This window comes from Oncorhynchus masou, chromosome 5, assembly GCF_036934945.1.
Source record: "Oncorhynchus masou masou isolate Uvic2021 chromosome 5, UVic_Omas_1.1, whole genome shotgun sequence".
Lineage (NCBI taxonomy): Eukaryota > Metazoa > Chordata > Actinopteri > Salmoniformes > Salmonidae > Oncorhynchus > Oncorhynchus masou.
The window spans coordinates 47,628,936-47,652,323 of record NC_088216.1 but is presented as its reverse complement, the minus strand read 5'-3'; the positions used below and the strand labels follow the sequence as shown (position 1 = coordinate 47,652,323).

Here is a 23,388-nt window from a genome sequence, read left to right as displayed (position 1 = left end):
GGATTCTTTGTGAAAAGCAGTCGTTTTGGGATAAGCAGTTGGATCTACTGCGAGACGGCTAATCTTATACAAACAAAGGGTCTGTGTGTGTCAAGTGAGAGTCGGATTATCCTAAATATGTGTCCTACTGTATGGCCTGTCCTTAGGAATTGTTCAACCTCGATGCAAAGCATGGCTGTCTTTCCCATTCAGAGAATCACATGCTCTCTGCTTTTGAGAATCTCTTTAGCGTTTTGGCATTTTCTTCTCATCTCAGTTCCTCCACTCCTGCAATGTTCTTGCAATTCTGTACATTTTGCAATGTCGAATGTGTATGACAATGGGCAACAACAAAAACTTGAAATCACAACGTTAGCTGACATGGGCTGGTTGATCTGGACACTTTCTGACTAGATATACATCGCTCTCTATGGTCTGCAATAACTATCACGACGAGGAACTGATGATGCCGTACCCGAATTCGTAAATGCACCTTGCGCGTTCTACAATTGTAACTTTCAAGAGTACGTTTCAAACCGGGCTGAGTTCCTTAAATTACAAATGACCCCCCTCGCCCTCCCCACAGTTTGGGAACCACTGCCATACAGTTCCTGCAATAATTTTTCTTTTTTTTCTGGTTATGTCGTGGTGATCTTGTAGGATTTGATAGAAATCCTCAATAGCAAGCTATTCCTGTGGTTTATATTCATTTAGACCTTTTCAATGTTTTAAAACCTTTTTTTCTTGTCTCTTTCTCCTGCAGTTTTGTGGAACAGAAGAAGTGGCCAACGGATCATGACTCCACTGTTTCCTTGGTAGATAATATGCACTTCCGGGTCCAGACGCTCGTCCACTGATGTTCATCTCCCACACCTGGCAGAGAGACCACCACTCAATACTACTACAATACCCACATTTCCTGTCTGCACAAAGTAAGGACTTAGGTGTTGAAGCCCTTAGGTGACTTGGACTTCCTTGTTGTACTATTGAACTATTTCCGCACTACGAGCCAGTTCTTAGTTTACAACTGTCACGCACAGTGATCTTAGAGAGACAGTAGGCGAGCAAAGAGGAAAAACAATCCAACAACGACAAAATGGCCAACAACACGGCGGACCACCCTCCCGGGAACTCTGTTGCCGATGGCAACCAGGAGGGGGACTTTGGCATCACGGTGATGGACCTCCGAGAGCTGATGGAGCTGAGGAGTGGAGAGGCCGTCACCAAGATAGCCGACTCCTATGGAGACGTGCAGGGGGTCTGCCGCAGGCTCAAGACATCGCCCATCGAGGGTAAGAGACATTACACACACACTCACACATTACTGTATCACCCCATTAGCCCTACTGAATGTTATAATGATGTCATCATATATCTGACCCTTATTCATAGGTTGCACCTCTGTCACTCGGTCGCGTCATGCCATTGTTATGAACATCTACTCAAGTCGCCCTCTACTGGAGGCACAGTAGTGGTGCCCTAAAGTGATGATAAGCGCCCAGTCATTCTGGACAGAGGCTAAATATGATTTTGTCTAAATTACACAATAGTGCCTGGAAATACGATGACATTGAGAAAGTAGTCAAATGTATAGTTGGAAACAACTTTGCCAGCATTGTCATGTCGTCAAATGTACTTTAGACAGATGGCAATGTTGTCATTAGCTAGCAAAGTTCGTCAACAATTGTTAGCAATGCCTCAAGTTTGCTAGCTAAAATCAGGTGACCTTCCATATGTGCAATTGTGGTAAATTGTGGAAAGAATGTCCTCTTAAATGACAATGACCCCTAAAAAATTCACTCAAACATTCAAAACAATATTGTGATGAAACATGTACCCCATGAATAGGGCCCATGGCCAGAGTTAGGCCGCTGGTTGTGCTGAGTCCCAGGGCTAAACTGCTCTGACATGACTGATTTTTAAATCCGTTTGAGCAGCAGAGAGTGAAGGGTTAATTATGGAGGTTAAGTGATGCTGTGTGTAGGACATTTTTATCGTTGCTGTCTCCAACGTAAAGTTTTGAAAATGCAGGCTGAAGTACATCATATATGTAAAATATAGGTCCAGTATGGACTGCAAGTTCACTGACCTGCTAATGCTAACCATTTAACCCAATACAGTATCTATTTCACTGTACAGCCACTCCCCAGTCCCCAGCCTGCCTTTAGCTAGTGAAGTATTCCTTTAACTGCTCCCTCCTGCACATGCTATCCATTAGCGCAGGTGTGGCTATGGGCCTACTGCTAATGAGTTCGACACCGTTTGCTAACCAGGCCTTCAAACCATCCCCGGGCTGGCTTTAGAAACAAGGAGATAATCTTTCGCCACCAACAACTTGCACTCTGATTTATCATCGGAACATTTACGCACGTGCGCACACGTACATACACGATTGGAATCACTCAGAGCAGATTAATCACATGATATCTGACAGCTGATCAACTATGGGTTGAGAGTAGAAAATGGCCACTGCTACTTTCTCTCTTTCTCTCTCTCTCTCTCTCCACTTCCCACCCTCCCTCTTTCTCTCTCCCACCCTCCCACCTACTTTCTCTCTTTCTCGCTTGCTTGCTCGCAAGTGCCCCTCCTTGGTTCTGCGGTTCATTCCAGGGTTGGAATTAGTTCCACACTGTAGCCCTAATGACTTCATAGATCATTGCTCTATTCCATTTAGTAATCAAGGGACAGCTGGAGCGCTGTTCTCCGCACAATAAATGACTATTTTTAATGAAGGAAACATAATTATGTTTTCAGTGGACTGACGGGTGGATGGAGGGGGGGACCCACTCAAACACATAACGAAAGGCAGGTTAATTTCAGTAGAAAACAAGATGGGTTTTCTGCTGGTTGTTTTGTAAGCAAATGGGCCTCAGAAGCCTGGCATCTCATATCACTGTTGTCATAATGCCGCTATTTAGTGCGTGGATTCACTTTCTTTCTTTCACGAGACAAGAAGGGTCCGCTCGGCTCAAATGACTTGTCTAGGATTCGGTTTGCCTTGCCGATACAGTTTTACTTCAGTCCCTTGGCTGTGTGAGTAAGTGTTCTATCCACCGGGGGGGGGGGCTTCTCTGACAATGACGTCACTCTCATCTCGCCACAGCCCAGTGCATGTTACAAATGTATATCTTTATCAGTCTGTACCGCTTCCGTACCCAGTACTGTAGCTAGCAGAACACTTCCTCATTTGATATGGCTGGCTAGTTATCTACCAACTACAATGTGTTTTTATCCCAAATGCCACCCTATTCCCTATATACTGTAGTACACCACATTTGACCAGGACCTATATGGCTCTGGTCAAAAGCATTGCACTGTATAGGGGATAGGGTGCCATTTGGGAACATGTGAATACTGATGCAGTAGCACTAAGTGCATCACCTGATCTAGGATAAATGTGGTTGTTCATTTCCTAGAGATGGATCCAGTCGTTTCATTTCTATGGTTCATTAGTCTGTGGTGCATCAGTGGAGGCGGGAGAGGAGAGAAAGATGAGCATTAACCTCCACCTTAACAACACTTTACCACCTCCATTAACACTCACCTGAACTACTACACAGAGAGGAGAGGCACTTTCCCCTTTTCTCCACCCACTACACACACACATGTGCCCGTACACACACACACATGCATGCCTGCGTACACAAACAAAAGTGCATACAAACACGCACACACACACTCTTGGACACACTCAGCATTGCCATAAGTACAGTTTCATCGGATTTGCTCTTCTCTGCTATGTTGTGTTCAGTGTAGTGTTGTTTGCTCCAGAGACACTACTGTTTTTTTGAAAACACAATGCAATGCTTCTGCTCCTGCTGATTTTGCTGTCCAACCTAGGTTTGAGACTGGATCTGCTCAAGTTATCCAACCAGGGTATGGAGCACGGGGGACCAGGGTATGGAGCACGGGGGACCAGGGTATGGAGTACGGGGGACTCTATAACAACTTACGTAGGCAAGGCTTACACAGAATTAGAACACGACACATCCCTATTTTAGGCAAAGGGGAGAAACTTACGACAGTCCAGCAAGGTACAGAAACAACTAGACCTTATTACTTAGGATATAAGCCTAGTTGGATGTGTGTAAACACGCCCTAGCTCTCTTGTGGAGGCGGTTAGAATGGCGTGGCATGTAGGCATATATGACACGGGCAGAGCAGTGATTCATCGCTGTGCCTGCAGCTAACGGCCCAGCCTCTTTGGCCCAGGATATCCCTGTTCGGTGGGTGGGGTTGTATGACACATCAGCTCAGTTATGCTGCTAGCGCCATGGCAGGAAAAGCGCAGGATTACAGCATTACACCAGACTGCCTTTAAGAGTGATGAAGACTAGAATGGGGTCACCCCTGTATTTTTGAGTGTACTGGTGAGATTCACTCAGAATATATTATGGTGATTAGACCAGGCTTAGTTTGACGTTCTTGGTCTCTGATGTTATAAATAAATGAGTTTATTTCCAAAGCGCTATATCCACCAATTTTTCACGTGTGTTTTTTCACCAGAAATGATTGCTTATGATTACCTTAGTGTTTGTCCAAAATATTACTGTACTTAGATGTTTTATTCATAGATTCTAGATGTGGATAAAAAAGGTAGTTTTTTTTGTTGTTGAAAAAACCTATATATCCATTGTTAAGCTGGAATGGAATGTTCATATCCTGTATATTTCATTGTGATACAGTATGTGGTTGTCTCACCTAGCTATCTTAAGATGAATGCACTTAGTGTAAGTTACTCTGGATAAGAGCATCTGCTAAATTACTAAAATGTCTAATGTAAATACTTTCCATACAGATCTCAAATTGAGGGGAAGCATGTTTTAGCCACCTTCCAGACATGTGAAACATGTACAGTGCATTCGGAAAGTATTCAGACCCCTTGACCTTTTCCACATTATTCTAAAATTGATTCAATCGTTTCTTCCCTCATCAATCTACACACAATACCCCATAATGACAAAGCAAAAACAGGTTTTTAGAAATCTTTGTGTGTGTAAATGTCATTATTTTATATATTATTATATATATATATATATATATATATATATATATATATATATATATATATATATATATATATATATATATATATATATATATATATCACACGCATGCAGTTGAAGTCGGAAGTTTACATACACTTAGGTTGTAGTCATTAAAACTCATTTTCCAACCACTCCACAAATTTCTTGTTAACAAACTATAGTTTTGGCAAGTTGTTTAGGACATCTATTTAGTGCATGACACAAGTAATTTTTCCAAAAATTGTTTACAATCAGATTATTTAACTTATAATTCACTTTATCACAATTCCAGTGGGTCAGAAGTTTACGTATACTAAGTTGACTATGCCTTTAAACAGCTTGGAAAATTCCAGAAAATGTCATGGCTTTAGAAGCTTATGATAGGCTAATTGACATAATTTGAGTCAATTGGAGGTGTGCCTGTGGATGTATTTCAAGGCCTACCTTCAAACTCTGTGCCTCTTTGCTTGACATCAGGGGAAAATCAATAGAAATCAGCCAAGACCTCAGAAAAATAATTGTAGATCTCCACAAGTCTGGTTCTTCCTTGGGAGCAATTTCCAAGCGCCTGAAGGTACCACGTTCATCTGTACAAAAAATAGTACGCAAGTATAAACACCATGGGACCACGCAGCCATCATACTGCTCAGGAAGGATACTCATTCTGTCTCCTAGAGATGATTGTACTTTGGTGCAAAAAGTGCAAATCAATCCCAGAACAATGGTAAAGGACTTTGTGAAAATGCTGGAGGAAACGGGTACAAAAGTATCTATATCTGTCACGACTTCTGCCAAAGTCGTTGCCTCTCCTTGTTCGGGCGGTGCTCGGCATTCGTCACCGGTCTTCTAGCCATCATTGATCCATTTTTAATTTTCCATTGGTTTTGTCTTGTCTTCCCACACACCTGTTTTCAATCCCATTCATTACCTGTTGTGTATTTAACCCTCTGTTTCCCCTCATGTCTTTGTCAGAGATTGTTTTATTTGTCAGTGTAGTTTTATGTTGTATAGGTGCGCGTCGGGTCCTCGTACCCATATTTGTTTATGTATAGATGCCAGGTCGCAGTTGCAAATGAGAACTTGTTCTCAACTAGCCTACCTGGTTAAATAAAGGTGAAATAAATAAAAAAATGGAGCATGTTACGTGGACTTTATTAAAAGACTCCATTTTACACTCTGTTTGACTCTCCTGCGCCTGACTTCCCTGCCACCTATACACCTATGCATGACAATATCCACAGTAAAACGAGTCCTATATTGACATAACCTGAAAGGCCGCTCAGCAAGGAAGATGCCACTGCTCCAAAACCGCCATAAAAAAAGCCATACTACAGTTTGCAACTGCACATAGGGACAAATATTGTACATTTTGGAGAAATGTCCTCTGGTCTGATGAAACAAAATAAATGTTTGGTCATAATGACCAATGTTATGTTTGGAGGAAAAAGGGGGAGGCTTGCAAGCCAAAGAACACTATCCCAGCCGTGAAGCACAGGGGTGACAGCATCATGTTGTGGGGGTGCTTTGCTGCAGGAGGGACTGGTGCACTTCACAAAATAGATGGCATCATGAGGCTGGAAAATTACGTGGATATATTGAAGCAGCATCTCAAGACGTCAGTCAGGAAGTTAAAGAATGGTCGCAAATGGGTCTTCCAAATGGACAATGACCCCAAGCATACTTCCAAAGTTGTAGCAAAATGGACAACAAAGTCAAGGTATTGGAGTGGCCATCACAAAGCCCTGACCTCAATCCTATAGAAAATCTGTGGGCAGAACTGAAAAAGCATGTGCGAGCAAGGAGGCCTATACAAACCTGACTAAGTTACACCAGCTCTGTCAGGAGGAATGGGCCAACATTCACCCAACTTATTGTGGGAAGCTTGGGGAAGGCTACCTGAAACATTTGACCCATGTTAATCAATTTAAAGGCAACGCTCCCAAATACTAATTGAGTGCGTGTTAACTTCTGACCCACTGGTAATGTGATGAAAGGAATAAAAGATGACATCTTTCTCGCTACAATTATTCTGACATTTCACATTCTTAATATAAAGTGGTGATCCTAACTGACCTAAAACAGAATTTTTACGAGGATTAAATGTCAGGTATTTGTGCAACTGAGTTTAAATGTATTTGGCTAATGTGAATGTAAACTTCAGACTTCAAATGTGTGTATATATATAGCTTGGCACACCTGTATTTGGGGAGTTTCTCCCATTCTTCTCTGCAGATCCTCTAAAGCTCTGTCAGGTTGGATGGGGAGCGTCGCTGCACAGCTATTTCAGGTCTCTCCAGAGATGTTCGATCAGGTTCAAGTCCGGGCTCTGGCTGGACCACTCAAGGACACTCAGACTTGTCCCGAAGACACTCCTGCGTTGTCTTGGCTGTGAGCTTCGGGTCATTGTCCTGTTGGAAGTTGAACCTTCTCTCCAATCTGAGGTCCTGAGTGTTCTGAAAAATGTTTTCATCAAGGATCTCTCTGTACTTTGCTCCGTTCATCTTTCCCTCGATCCTGACTAGTCTCCCAGTCCCTGCTGCTGAAAAACATCCCCACGCATGATGCTGCCACCATTTTTCACTGTACGGATAGTGCCAGGTTTCCTCCAGATGTGACGCTTGGCATTAAGGCCAAAGAGTTCAATCTTGGTTTCATCAGACTAGAGAATCTTGTTTCTCATGGTCTGGGAGTCTTATGTGCCTTTTGGGAAACTCCAAATGTGCTGTTATGTGCCTTTTACTTAATGGTAGAGTGGCTTCTGTCTGGTTACTATACGATAAAGTCATGACTGTTGGAGTGCTGCAGAAATGATTGTCCTTCTGGGAGGTTCTACCATCACAGAGAAACTCTGGAGCTCTGTCAGAGTGACCATCGGAGTCTTGGTCACCTCCCTGACCAAGGCCCTTCTCCCCCTATTGCTCAGTTTGGCCGGGCGGCCAGGTCTAGGAACAGTCAGTGGTTCCAAACTTCTTCCATTTTAGAATTATGGAGGCCACTGTGTTTGTAGAGACCTTCAATGCTGCAGACAATTTTGGGTGCCCTTCCCCAGATTTGTGCCTCAACACAATCCTATCTCGTAGCTCTACGGACAATTCTTTTGACCTCATGGCTAGGGTTTTGCTCTGACATGCACTGTCAACTGTGGGACCTTTATATAGATGTGTGTACCTCTCCAAATCATGTCTAATCAATTGAATTTACCACAGATGGACTCCAATCAAGTTGTGGAAACATGTCAAATATGATCAATTGATGCACAGGACCAAAATTTCGAGTCTCATATCAAAGAGTCTGAATACTCATGTAAATTATCTTGAATACATTTTCACAAATTTCTAAAAACCTGTTATTGGTTTGTCATTAAGGGCTATTGTGTGTAGATTGAGGATGTTTTATTTGTTTAATCAATTTCAGAATAAGGCTGTAACGTAACAATGTGTAAATTATCAAGGGGTCTGAATGCTCTGTAAATTTACTTCCCATCAATACTAATGTATCAAGATGGTGGCAGGGTAGTTCCGTTGATCGTGTTGTTTGCAATACTGTTATAGGCTGCGAGAGTTGTCATTGAACAACACCGAACGCAACAAAGTAATCCAAGTGTTAAAACCGCAAGGACACCACATAGTGACGTCTGCTGTCTCTACACGAAGAGACCGTGACGGGGTGGTGCCTTCCCTGAAAGCTGTGAGGACATATATGTGCTGTGACTGACTGTCTAGATGCGCTGGGCTGACTAGCCTTGGATACTCTTCGACAGTCAGATTCTTCACCTGTGTTCTGCCAATCTACCGGTGTCCTCTCCTGCCTTGCTGTGCTGGGTGGTGGAAGCCAGGTCAGTATCTGCCCTGTGACAGAACATCTAGATGCGCTGGGTTTGCTAGCCCAGGTATACGCCCGCCAGGTAGACTCGTCACCGGTGATTTGCTGTTCTACAGGTCCCGCTGCTGCCTCACTGTGCGGGACACTGAAGTGACTGGGTGAATTGACCAGATTCACACACCGGGTGAATTCCGTGTCAGCGCACTCCTCCAGCAGTTGTTGAACGTGCTGGGGCTGCAGCTATGTCACCAACACTAGGGCACACACTTGGTTTTTGACTTAGCTGCAGCCTACAGGTCTAGTTAAGTCAAAAACCAAGTGTGTGCCCTAGCGTTGGTGACATAGCTGCAGCCTACAGGTCTAGTCAAGTCAAAAACCAAGTGTGTGCCCTAGCGTTGGTGACATAGCTGCAGCCTACAGGTCTAGTTATGTCACCAACGCTAGGGCACACACTTGGTTTTTGACTTGACTAGACCTGTAGGCTGCAGCTATGTCACCAACGCTAGGGCACACACTTGGTTTTTGACTTAGCTGCAGCCTACAGGTCTAGTTATGTCACCAACGCTAGGGCACACACTTGGTTTTTGACTTAACTAGACCTGTAGGCTGCAGCTGAAATTTTTTAGGACACTTAAGGTTTTAATAGCTGCATATCTGGGTTATAGCTTCCTGTTTCTGCTTTTGATAACCATCTCCTTACCCCAGAAAAGCTGCCAAACCCTACTTTGACTGACAGTGCAGCAGGTTTTATCGTTCAGAGAGGTCTGACTGTGTTACCATTTGATTCCTACTGTGACATGCTTTTTAAACTTTCTTATCGACAAGATTTGGTTTAAAACGGTTTGTTGTATCAGATTACTTTAGTTTGTATTATTTTAAAGCTGCAATATGTAACTTTTTGGGTGACCCATTCACATAGAAATGGGAGTTATAGATCTGTCATTCTCATTCAAAACAAGTGTAGGAAGTGGTAGATGTTTTATGTGTTATTTCTATGCTTCCCGTTAAGTTTAGTTTTTGTCTTTGTACTTTCAGTTTTGTACACCAGCTTCATACAGCTGAAAATACAGTAATTTGGGTTATGGAGAATATCTTTCACTGGTTTAGCTGGAACAATAATTTTCTACACTATACTTGCTAAACTGAAATTAGTCGAACTATTTAGTATTTTAGCAACCAGGAAATGGCGGAGCGATTTCTGCATCCTGCATCTTTTAAGTGTTCTAAGTGTAGAGAGATTTGAGGAAGCAGCAAATCAAGGTGTTTTATTACAGGCTTGGCTGGTTATAATGGTTAAGCGACGGAGTATATTAAAGACATTCATGTGGTTATTGAACTAAGGTCTTTATCTAAACCAACGTTTTTAGCATCGGAACTGCAGTTATCAAATGCTGTGAAGTTAGACTTAATAAGATGTTATATTCCTCCATCTGCAAAAGTAGAATCCCTGGATTCTCTGGCTGAACTACTGCGTGGTTGGGGAAAGCATTAAATGGTGCTCATGGGCGATTTTAAACTAAGCCTGGGACTCTCAAAACTCTTGAGGCTATAAGAGGACTGTGCAAACCACTGAATTTTACTCAACTGATAAATGCAGTCACAAGACCCAACCCAAAACACATCTCCAAGTCCACACTTACTGATGTTATTCTAACTAACAATCTGCGTAAGTACCAGGCTTTTAATATTTTCCATAGCTAATGATTTAAGTGATCATTGTAAAGTTGCTTGCATTAGACACTAAAATCCCAAAAGTGCCCCCTCGGTTCATAGTCAAACATCATTTTAAGCAATTATGTGAGCAGGCATTCCTGTACAAACTTTCCGCCTGCAACTGGGATAGGATTGCGTATATTACTGACATCGAAGAATGTTTCTCCTATTTTCATTCCATGTTTTCTACAATCTGTGATCAACACGCCCCTCTTAAAAAGTACAGGGAATTATCTGATTTGATCCATAAATGAAATACACAATGGGCCAAAGCCAGAAAGGACAACTCCCAGGCTGAATGGCAATTATTCAGGGCACTGAGAAATAAATGCACTTTGTTAATAGGGAAATGCAAATTTAGCTTCTATTACGAATCTATCAAGGCAACCCTCAGTAACCTGATGAAATGATTGAAAACCATTAAGTCCATATGCTAACACAAACTCCTCTGGTCTTCCGCTGAGGTTGACCTCCAAATTCAATGGACGGTTAATCTATTTCATTTGACCGAGATTGCGCTTTCTGAAGTTGTAAAGGTAGTCAAATCTTTAGATATTAAGATAGCGGCCAGCCCGGACTAATTGAACTTAAACAAAAAAAAAACTGCTGCAGAGATCATTACTGACCCTCTCACACACAAATTCAATATTTCATTGGCAAGTAATATGATTCCAAAAGTCTGGAAAGCAGCCTACATCATCCCTTTACATAAGGGTGGAGATTCGTCACGGTTGGATAGCTGTCGTCCCATATCTAAACTGTCTACACTGGAAAAAGTTTTGTAAAACACAGTGAACTCCAAGTTGAAAGACTTCCTGTATAATAACTCAGTTTTATCTCAATCCCAGTTGGATTTTAGACCTAGCAGTATTACTTATTTATCTGAGAATGAGGCTGATGTATAGCATTTGGCAAAAAAAACATGATTATTTTGTCTCTGAAATGAAACCATCAAGTGATAGACGTGTATTTGTTTAAAATCTGTCATTGAACAACCCCATTCCATGATTAGATAATAAAAAAACACACCAATCTCTTTCATAAGTTCTTTAAAGAATAAAAACAAATTTAGAGAGAGAGAGAGAGAGAGAGAGAGAGCAGGTAGATGCTTTTGTCATAATTTTGTTTGGCATCCCCTTTCTTGTAATGCTAATAATGCTTCTTTAATTGAGAAGTTAGAAGGGAGTGAGGGGGAGAGAGATGGGTGTTTTATTCTCTTTGCAGTGTAAATATATCTGGTCTCTAGGCTACTCTAAATTAATGTGGAATGGACAGACCACATGATGGACAATCTGGGCATTATCCCTCCACTGGCAGACATGCAGCCATCTTGGTTTGGTTGGAAAAACAAACAAACGTATTATTCTACTGACACCCATAGGGTGGTTTTGTTCAGAAAAAAAAGACAAATTCAGAAGTAGGCTAATGTTCCGTCGTTAGTGAATTAAAGCATTGTTATCTCTTTCAAGGTCATAGTCTGGGGAAATACAGTGTAGCATAGTACAAACCAGTGTGTGCCTTGTGATAGCTTTGATTTGATTGGTTGGACTGGGCTCTATGACTACCAGCTTTGTTGCTGGGTCAACCAGCAGATATGCATTGTAGTGGACAATGCAGATGTCATTATGTCATAGAGAAGACATGGCCTTAACCTTGGTCCCAGAGGTTCAATTCTGCTCATTCTGCTCCATCCATTTTGGCCCTTAGAGCAGAAAGAGTTTGGAGATTCTGGACATCATGACATAAGTGCCCTTCTTTATTTAGCTCTGTTAGCTTTCAGAGTGAATGACTGCTTTTTTGGGGGGGTCATTGTCATTTTAAAAGGACATTCTTTCCACAATTTACCACAATTACACATATATAATATACTGAGTGTGTGTATGGTCTGTAAGCATGTATGTTCAGGTTAAAGAGTTTGTTAGTCTGTGGATGCTTTTAGAAATGAGTGATGTGAGAAATTGTGCATCTTCACTCTTACTGGGAACTATGGGTGCGTGACAAGGATAGTCACAGCAATTTCACTTGTTCTCACATACATGAAAACACATACAGTACACACACAACCTAAGGGCTGGATGTCTGTTGAAGGTGCACCAGCAGTTAAAAGACATGCAGGCCTCTTCCCTGCAAAACAACTAGTATACTGTACCTCTTGTCTCTCCCTCCTTTGCCCTCATTCCCCTTTAGCTCCTCTCCCTCTTCCCCTATATCTTCTCATTCACCCTCTGACTCCTATCCATCACTAAACCTCTCTCTCCATATCTACCTCTTTTCACCCTATATCTGCCCCCTCTCTCTTCATCTCCCACTCTCCTCCCATACCTCCACCTGTGGACTGTGTTCTTGTCCCTGCCATTCAACAGTTTGAGGTAGTGGTAAGCTTGAAAAAATGTTGTTTGTAATATATATTATATATATATATATTACCAGTCAAGTTTGAACACACCTACTCATTCCAGGGTTTCTCTTTATTTTACAATGTTCTACATTGTAGAGTAATAGTGAAGACATCACAACTATGAAATAACACACATGGAATCAAGTGTTAAACAAGATTCTTCAAAGTAGCCACCCTTTTGCCCTGATGACAGCTTCTCTCAAACAGCTTCATGAGGTAGTCACCTGGAATGCATTTCAATTAACAGGTGTGCCTTGTTAAAAGTTCCTTTGTGGAATTAATTTCCTTCTGATTGCGTTTGAGCCAATCAGTTTTGTTGTGACAAAGTAGTGGTGATATACAGAAGATGGACCTAATTAGTAAAACTTCAAGTCCATATTATGGCATGAACAGCTCAAATAAGTAAAAAGAAACGACTGTCCATCAATTTCAGACACGAAGGTCAGTCTGTGGATAATTTCAAGAACTTTGAAAGTTTCTTCAAGTGCAGTTGCAAAAACCATCAAGAGCTATGATGAAACTGGCTCTCATGAGGACCGCCACAGGAAAAGAAGAGACAGTTACCTCTGCTGTAGAGGATAAGTTCATTAGAGTTACCAGCTTCAGAAATTGCAGCCCAAATAAATGCTTCAGAGTTCAAGTAACAGACACGTCTCAACATCAACTGTTCAGACGAGACTGCATGAATCAGGCCTTCATGGTCGAATTGCTGCAGAGAAACCACTACTAAAGGACACCAATAAGAAGAAGAGACTTGTTCAGGCCAAGAAGAACGAGCAATGGACATTAGACCGGTGGAAATCCAAATTTGAGATTTTTGGTTACAACCGCTATGTCTTTGTGAGACGCAGAGAAGGTGAATGGATGATCTCTGCACGTGTGGTTCCCACTGTGACGCATGGAGGAGGAGGTGTGATGGTGTGGGGGTGATGTGCTGGTGACACTGTCTGTGATTGATTTATTTCAAATTCAAGCCACACCTAACCAGCAGGACTACCTACCACAGCATTCTGATGCCATCCCATCTGGTTTGCAATTCGTGGAACTATAATTTGTTTTTCAACAGGACAATGACCCAACACACCCCCAGGCTGTGTAAGGGCTAATTGACCAAGAAGGAGAGGGATGGAGTGCTGAATTAGATGACCTGACCTCCACAATCACCCAAACTCAACCAAATTGAGATGGTTTGGGATGAGTTGGACCGCAGAGTGGGGGAAAAGCAGCCAACCAGTGCTCAGCATATGTGGGAGACTGTCGGAAAAGCGTTCCAGGATAAGCTGGTTGAGAGAATGCCAAGAGTGTGCAAACCTGTCATCAAGGCAAAGGGTGACTACTTTGAAGAATATATATATATATATAGATAGATAGATAGATAGATACCACACACACACACAGTGGGGCGAAAAAGTATTTAGTCAGCCACCAATTGTGCACTTAAAAAGATGAGAGGCCTGTAATTTTCATCATAGGTACACTTCAACTATGACAGACAAAATTAGAAAAAAATTCAGAAAATCACATTGTAGGATTTTGTTATGAATTTATTTGCAAATTATAGTGGAAAATAAGTATTTGGTCAATAACAAAAGTTTCTCAATACTTTGTTATATACCCTTTGTTGGCAATGACAGAGGTCAAAGGTTTTCACACACTGTTGCTGGTATTTTGGCCCATTCCTCCATGCAGATCTCCTCTAGAGCAGTGATGTTTTGGGGCTGTTGCTGGGCAACATGGACTTTCAACTCCCTCCAAAAATGTTCTATGGGGTTGAGAGCTGGAGACTGGCTAGGCCACTCCAGGACCTTGAAGTGCTTCTTACGAAGCCACACCTTCGTTGCCCGGGCGGTGTGTTTGGGATCATTGTCATGCTGAAAGACCCAGCCACGTTTCATCTTCAATGCCCTTGCTGATGGAAGGAGGTTTTCACTCAAAATCTCACGATACATGGCCCCATTCATTCTTTCCTTTACACGGATCAGGCGTCCTGGTCCCTTTGCAGAAAAACAGCCCCAAAGCATGATGTTTCCACCCCCATGCTTCACAGTAGGTATGTTGTTCTTTGGATGCAACTCAGCATTCTTTGTCTTCCAAACACGACGAGTTGAGTTCTTACCAAAAAGTTATATTTTGGTTTCATCTGACCATATGGCATTCTCCCAATCTTCTTCTGGATCATCCAAACTTCAGACGGGCCTGGACATGTACTGGCTTAAGCAGGGGAACACGTCTGGCACTGCAGGATTTGAGTCCCTGGCGGCATAGTGTGTTACTGATGGTAGGCTTTGTTACTTTGGTCCCAGCTCTCATTCACTAGGTCACCCCGTGTGGTTCTGGGATTTTTGCTCATGGTTCTTGTGATCATTTTGACCCCACGGGGTGAGATCTTCCATGGAGCCCCAGATCGAGGGAGATTATCAGTGGTCTTGTATGTCTTCCATTTCCTAATAATTGCTCCCACAGTTGATTTCTTCAAAACAAGCTGCTTACCTATTGCAGATTCAGTCTTCCCTGGTGCAGGTCTACAATTTTGTTTTTGGTGTCCTTTGACAGCTCTTTGGTCTTGAGAGACAGAAATCTTGCTTGTTTGTAGGTGACCAAATACTTATTTTCCACCATCATTTGCAAATAAATTCATTAAAAATCCTACAATATAATTCTCTGGATTTTTTTCTCATTTTGTCTGTCATAGTTGAAGTGTACCTATGATGAAAATTACAGGCCTCATCTTTTTAAGTGGGAGAACCTGCACAATTGGTGGCTGACTAAATACTTTTTTGCCCCACTCTATATATTGTTTAACACTTTTGGTTACTACTTGATTCCATATGTGTTCATTCATAGTTTTGATGTCTTAACTATTATTCTACAATGTAGAAAATAGTAAAATAAAGAAGAACCCTTTAATGATTAGGTGTGTCGAAACTTTTGACTTGTACTGTATGTAACAAACAAACAAGTATGTGGATATCTCTTCAAATTGGTGAATTTGGCTATTTCAGCCACACCCGTTGCTGACAGGTGTATTAAAATAGAGCACACAGCCATGTATTATCCATAGACAGCCATTGGCAGTAGAATGGCCTTACTGAAGAGCTCGTCATAGGATGCTACCTTTCCCTACTCGTCAGTTCCTCAAAGTGGTAGGCCACTAAATCTCACAGAACAAGACCACCGAGTGCTGAAGCACATAGCCCGTAAAAGTCCTCTGTCCTCGGTTGCAACACTCACTACTGAGTTCCAAACTGTATCTGGAAGCATCGTCAGCACAATAAGTTTCTTGGGAGCTTCATGAAATAGGTGTTCATGGCCAAGCAGCAGCACACAAGCCTAAGATCACTATGCACAATGCTAAACTTTGGCTGGAGTGCTGCAAAGTTAGCCGCCATTGGACTCTGGAGCAGTGGAAATGCATTTTCTGTAGTGCTTAATCACGCTTCACCATCTGGCATTCCAAAAGACGAATCTAGGTTTGGCGGATGCCAGGAGAACGCTGCCTTCTCCATTTGCATAGTGCTAACTGTAAAGTTTGATGGTGGATGAATAATGGTGTGGGGGTGTTTTTCATGGTTCGGGATAGGCCCCTTAGTTCCAGTGAAGAGATCTTATCAGTACAGCATACAATGACATTCTAGACTATTCTGTTCTTCCCCAAACTGTTGCCTTAAAGTTGGAAGGACCTTTCCTATTTCAGCCTGACAGTGCTACTGTGCATAAAGCAAGGTCTATACATAAATTGTTTGTCAATATCGGTGATGAAGAACTTGACTGGCCTGCACAGAGCCCTGACTTCAACCCCCATCGAACACCTTTTTGGATGATTTGGAACGGTGACTGCACGCCAGGCCTAATCACCCAACATCATTGCCCGACCTCAATAATGCTCTTGTGGCTGAATAGAAGCAAGTCCCCATAGCAATGTTCCAACATCTGGTGGAAAGCCTTCCCAGAAGAGTGGAGGCTGTTATTTATTTAACTAGGCAAGTCAACTAAGAACACATTTTTACTTTACAATGACGGCCAAACCCTCCCCTAACCCGGACAACGCTTGGCCAATTATGTGCCGCCCTATGGGACTCCCGATCACGGCCAGTTGTGATACAGCCCGGGATAGAACAAGGGTCTGTAGTGACGCCTCTTGCACTGAGATGCAGTGCCTTAGACCACTGCACCACTGTTATAGCAACATGTTAATGCCCCTGATTTTGTCTCGATTCAGTCTTATGTAGCAAAATTTGAAATAGTGTTTATTTACATTGGATAAAAGTAGAGACTCAGCTAGAAAATCGTCTTATCATGCACTGCAGTTGAGGAACAATGAGAAGGTAATTCTGCTTTGAAATTTGATAAACTTGTATTCCCACTTTTGAGAAAATGGCCTTTGAATGTTTTGGTACACCTACTCGAGAGCTCTTCTTTGCCTACACCGTTCAGCGTCGTTCACATCCTCTTAAGCCCCACCCATCTCTTTAAGGATTCACATGTGGTAAACACACGCTATATCAAATAAAATATATACATTTATTTGTCTCATGCACAATGTAGAGATGGTGTAAATGGTACGTTGAAGTGGTTACTTGCATATATTATAGATATTTGATCCTTATTAGATGATGCATAACTGACACACTTGTCTAAATTAATGTGAAAGAAATGCTATAACCACCCCCCAGCCACATCTCGATAGGTGGATGGGTCACTATTGTCTAGACACATGTTCATGAAATACAATAGATGGCCATAATCTCAACTAGACACACCTGGCTAATTTCATGGGTCATGTAATAATCCGGTCGAAGTGTAGTCATGGAGCTCGCTAACATTAGTCTCTAACTAGTATTCAAATGGATTTCTGATTTCAAATAATATTACCACACAGATCATAAACGTAACATTTGCTAGCTAACTAACAGAACGCTTTAACTTGCAATAAAAATGTTGAAACGTATATATTTCTGAAAATGTTGCTAGACTCTTACCCGTGTACATGGATGAACGCTTCACGGCAGACTGGAACCATTTAACTCTGCTTTGTTTGTAGCTACATCTTGTTTGTGTCGAGTCACTCTGGTTCACACTGACCGTGGTGTGTGCAGAAAGTAACCCATCTCTTTTTCTAACTGCTAATATCAGTGCATCAATGTTGAGTAAAAGTAGCAAAACTTTTGTAGTGGCTAATGTTTTTTTTTTTTTAAACGGCACAGTAGAAAGGACTGCCAACACATACTGAACAGCTCACGTTATGGAGCATGCTACATGCCAGACCAATCCAAATTCCTCTCTTGGCATGTCCATCTCACCCATTATCTCGGCCAATCATGGCTAGCGGGAAGGTTCCTGTCTTTTTCCGTGGCTAAACGAACTAGGCTCGTAATTTAACCATTTTATTTGTGTTTATGGGTGGAATATGAGTTATATTATTAAGGCACATGAAAGTTTACATTCAAATGCTGCTCCTGTGAAGTAGTGACGTGCGACATATGCCTAGTTTCCTGAAACGAGTCATACATGCATACCTACATTATTCAGACCCCTTGACTCATTACACTTTTTGTTACGTTACTTCTTTGTTCTAAAATTGATGAGAGAAAAAAAACTACACACAATACCCCATAATGACAAAGGTTTTCAGACATGTTTTCAAATGTACAACATTTACATAAGTATTCAGACCCTTTACTCTGTACTTTGTTGAAGAACTTTTTGGCAGCGATTACAGCCTCAAGTCTTCTTGGGTATGACGCTACAAGCTTGGCACACCTGTGTTTGTGGTTTTTTCCTCCCATTCTTCTCTGCAGATCCTATCAAGCTCTGTCAAGTTATATGCAGAGCGTCGCTGTACAGCTATTTTCAGGTCTCTCCAGAGATGTTTGATCGGGTTCAAGTCCAGGGTCTGGCTGGACCACTCAAGCCACTCCGGCATTGTATTGGCTGTGTGCTTAGGGTCGTTGTCCAGTTGGAATGTGAACTTTCACCCTAGTCTGAGGTCCCGAGCGCTCTGCATCAGGTTTTCTCTGTACTTTGCTGCGTTAATCTTTCACTTGATCCTAGCTAGTCTCCCAGTCCCTGCAGCTGAAAAACATCCCCACAGCATGATACTGCCACCACCATGTGACGCTTGGCATTCAAGCCAAAGAGTTCAATCTAGGTTTCTCGTGGTTATCAGTCTTGTTTCTCATGGTCTGAGTCCTTTAGGTGCCAAGCGGGCTGTCATGCATCTTCCGTATGGCCACTATCATAAAGGCCTGATTGGTGGAGTGCTGTCGAGATGGTTGTCCTTCTCTAAAACCTTTTAAGAATGATGGATGCCACTGTTCTTTGGGACCTTCAATGCTGCAGAAATTGTTGGTACCCTTCCCAAGATCTGTGCCTCAAAACAATTATGTCTTGGACTGCTACGGACAATTCCTATGACCTCATGGCTTGGTTTTTGCTCTGACATGCACTGTCAACTGTATCGACCTTATAATGACAGGTGTGTCTGCCTTTCCAATCAATTTAATTTACCACAAGTGGACTCCAAGTTGTAGAAACATTTCAAGGATGACCAATGGAAACAGGATACACCTGAGCTCAATTTCGAGTCTCATATTAAAGGGTCTGAATACTTATGTAAATAATTTTTATTTTTTATTTTTATACATTTGCAAAAAAATCTAAAGCGTTTTTCACTTTGTCATTATGGGGTATTGTGTGTAGATTGATGAAGATTTTAAAACTAATTATGCTCTTTAAAATAAGGCTGTAATATAACAAAATATGGAAAAACGGAAGGGGTCTGAATACTTTCTGAATGTACTGTATATGCCATTTAGCAAATGCTTTTATCTAAAGTGACATACATTCATGCGTGCATACATTTTCACATAGGTGTCCACCGCGGGAATCAAACTCTTGATCCTGAAGTTTCAATGCTCTAACAACTGAGCCCCGTAGGACCACATGTATTGCATACATATTCAATCTAAAGTTATTCCGCTACCCAAGAGTGGTGAAGTGGCCTTTACTGGATCTAACAGCAGACCTATCAGCTTTCTGCCAGGTCTTAGCAAACTGTTGGAAATAATTGTTTGACCAAATACAATGCTATTTCTTTGTAAACAAATTAACAGACTTTCAGTATGCTTTTAGAGAAGGACACCCAACATGTACTGGACTGATACAAATGACTGGTGATTGGTTGAAAGAAATTGATAATTCGAAGATTGTGGGAGCAATACTGTTAGATTTCAGTCAGCCTTTGATATTCTTTTCAAAGTCCCCAGGTCCAGATCAAATTCAAGGAAATGTATACATTATACACAAAGCCATCAGTGCATGGAACTCCCATCTCATATAGCGCAAGTGAACAGCAAATGTGGTTTCAAAAAAACAAATAAAGCAACACCTCATGGCACAACTCCTATCCCCCATGTGACCCTCTTGCTGTGTTTATGTACTGACATGTATGTTTAAAGTCTTTTGTCTGTAATGTCTTTTTAGTTATGTCGGACCCCAGTAAGACTAGCTGTCACCATTGCTGTCGGCTAATGGGGATCCTGATCAATCAAATCTAGAGTATAGCCTGGTATGCTCTCTACTCGGACAGTGCATATATAGACTGCTGATCTGGAGTCAGTGATTTACTTTAAGCCCAGGCTTCCCTCGTTACTGTGCTTTCATGTTAACACGCTTTTTTTCAATGGTTGTTGACAAGTGATCTAGATGACGGTGGAGATGGTGTGTGAAGGCGTGGAGCGTGTGATGTGTGATTGTGTGATGCATATGTTCATGCATCTTTCAGAGCAGGCAAGGATTCTCAGGGGAAGGGGAACAGAAATGTAGTTATCAAGCTGCCTGGAGATGAATGAAGCACATTCACAGTGTGGTAATTAGGATACAAGATTGAGTAAAAGAGGAATATTATGGGGAGAGGGATAGTGAAATATATAAGGGGAGTAAGAGAGAACGTGTGGGAGACAGAGATTGGGATAAAATGCAAAGAAGTGAGAAATTGAGAGTTAGGATGGTGGATTGAGAAGAGGGAGAGAGTGGGACATGGGGGTTGAGAGAGGGAGTGAGGGGGAGAGGCTAACTTGGCCTCCCTCCATGAGAGCTTGTGCCCTGCTGCTGCCCATGTGTTCAGGAACCACAAGACTTCTGTGGTGTCAGAGCATATTTTTAAATTGTTTATTACTGAAAAAATAGACTAAACAAATGTTGGTGAAGGGATCCCTGGAATAAATGTGGGGGGTCTAATACAATACCATTAATCTATCATTTATTTTCTTAACCCTGGGCCTGGGAGACAGGGATATTGGTATCCACAGGTCACCAATTTATAAATGTGCCAACTTAATATTTATTGTACCCCCCCCAAAAAAATGTTTTTATTTTTTTTATAAATGCACTGTAATGTATTATCTTGTGTGTTCTGATTTATGAATTTGTCCCCAGACTCAAGATTTGAGAGACCCTGCCTTAGAGAGAACGAAACGTACATAATGGGAAGGGTCCTCCTCCAGATAATGGGTGTGTCCTGTTTGAGGTGGACTGTATCTAATTCTGATGTATTTTTTCTCTCTCTCTCTGTTGCACAGTAGGGCCTTTTCTTATATTTTATTATGTTTATTACAATTATCAAAATGGCTTCACCGATGGTCTCCATTCCATTCCTGCTATTTCACCCGTTAGCCCTATCCATATACGCCAATTCTCATGAGTATAAAGGGCTAAGTTAAAATGTTTCTTACACAAGAAATATGAAAATCATATGCATTACCATGGTAGCAATTGAAAGGGAACAGTTTGGATTTCATGGTAAAATGATTACTCCCAAAGTGGAGACCCAACCGTTCACCCGACAAGACTGAATCCAAACATTTCACTGTTAATTTGAGGTGCATTTTTATATTTGCTGTATTTTTCGTCGTATCTGTCGTGAACGAACTCTGAAAATACTACGTTCAGTAACAGGATAAGAATATTCCTGGAAAATGTGGGGTAGGTGCAACAAGACAAAACAATGACAAGGGTTTTAGTGAGAGGGCTAACTGGTGCCTCGACGTGGCCACATCTCTCCAAAGCGTGCACCGTTCCTAAGTCATTTCAATGCACTTTTTATGATTCAAAGAAGAGTCTTCAACTATAAGTTTTTTTTTTTAGCTCTCCTAGTTGTGAGGAAGTAGAGCAAAGCACACTTATAGTTGTTTTGTTTGGAACACAACCCTGCATCGCCGCCATCACACAATTACGGTTGTTGTTTATGCAATCCAAAACATACCATTTTATAAATAGCAATCAGGGTCAGGTGAGCATCATAAAGCTTGTTCTATTGCCAACATGACTAGCTAAGTTATCAAATTTGACATTAGTCTTTCACAATGCAATTCCGGGAAACTGATCATCATTATGGTGCCCATAGAACGAGTCATGGGTGCTTTCGGGTACTTGTGCCGCAGTGATTTTTCATCACAAAAGACAAACCAACTTCATTCTCTTCAGAAAAACCCAGGGTATGACGCCATGTCATCTTGTGACTGTACATTAAACATTAGTGGCCATAAAGGTTTACACTGTATATTACATGTGTGTTATGATATGGAAATGTGACGTGCACACACGGGTGTTTGGCTTGCTTGTATGACATCAGTGGTATTTATTATAATCCTCCATGTTTAATCTTTCAAATTACATAGTGCTCTTCATTTACAGCCTTTCCCTCACTCAGATGTGCAAAGTTGCTCAGTTAGCGTAAGGGATGGGGGCAACTTCTTGTCGCACGAGCTGCTCAAGTGAAGCACTATGATGCACGGAGCCAGAGTTCTGACGTCATGTACAGATCTTTACTGTACAGCCACTGAGTTCCAATTTATGAGTTTTTCAGTGCCATTTGAAACCCGGGTACGAGTGTAAAGGCCTACCTCACAATAGTGTGATTATTATTTTTTTATTTTAATTACTCTCCTATCGAGTCATTTTGCATTTTCTCTCACTCTCTCTCTCCCCCTTACACTCACTCACTCACACACTCACTCACTCACACACTCATATATATATATAATCAGTCACCTTGACACCCATCGCCCCCGGTAATGGGCCCTTGGGTGTAACTTTGGGATTCCGCCAGTCTGGATGAGTGATTCAGAGAAGCCTGTGTCCTCCAGAAGCCACTGAGGAAGGAAAGGAGCCCGAGGGGGGTATTTTGATTGGCTCCCTTTGGTGTTTCCCCTGGAGTGGGCGGTCTCAGTGGATGGTATTTATCATCAGGTCTAGCAGTGAACTATGGGGGCATCTTAAATTTCTTTAATCTTACACCCCTAAAATGTTTGCTGAGTGTCCGTTTTAAATTTCTGACGATACATGGTGCACAAGTACAACAATGTGGTCACCATGGTTTCAAACATGGCTCGGGAAGAAGTTTTTAGAGGGAGAAACACCCCAAAATTAATTGTTGTACATGTCTATACA

At 41.8% G+C, this 23,388-nt stretch overlaps 1 protein-coding gene across 9 annotated transcripts in view; it reads left to right on the top strand.

Annotated features, from left to right (window-relative positions):
* Positions 1 to 23,388, top strand: part of LOC135539729 (plasma membrane calcium-transporting ATPase 1-like) — a 150,393-nt gene that overhangs the window by 41,597 nt on the left and 85,408 nt on the right. For all 9 annotated transcript variants that reach the window (XM_064965799.1, XM_064965798.1, XM_064965797.1 and 6 more), the window contains one exon: positions 743 to 1,271. In XM_064965799.1, coding sequence (XP_064821871.1) covers positions 1,076 to 1,271 — 196 coding nt within the window. In that variant the 5' untranslated portion in view covers positions 743 to 1,075. The remainder of the gene's footprint in view (positions 1 to 742; positions 1,272 to 23,388) is intronic.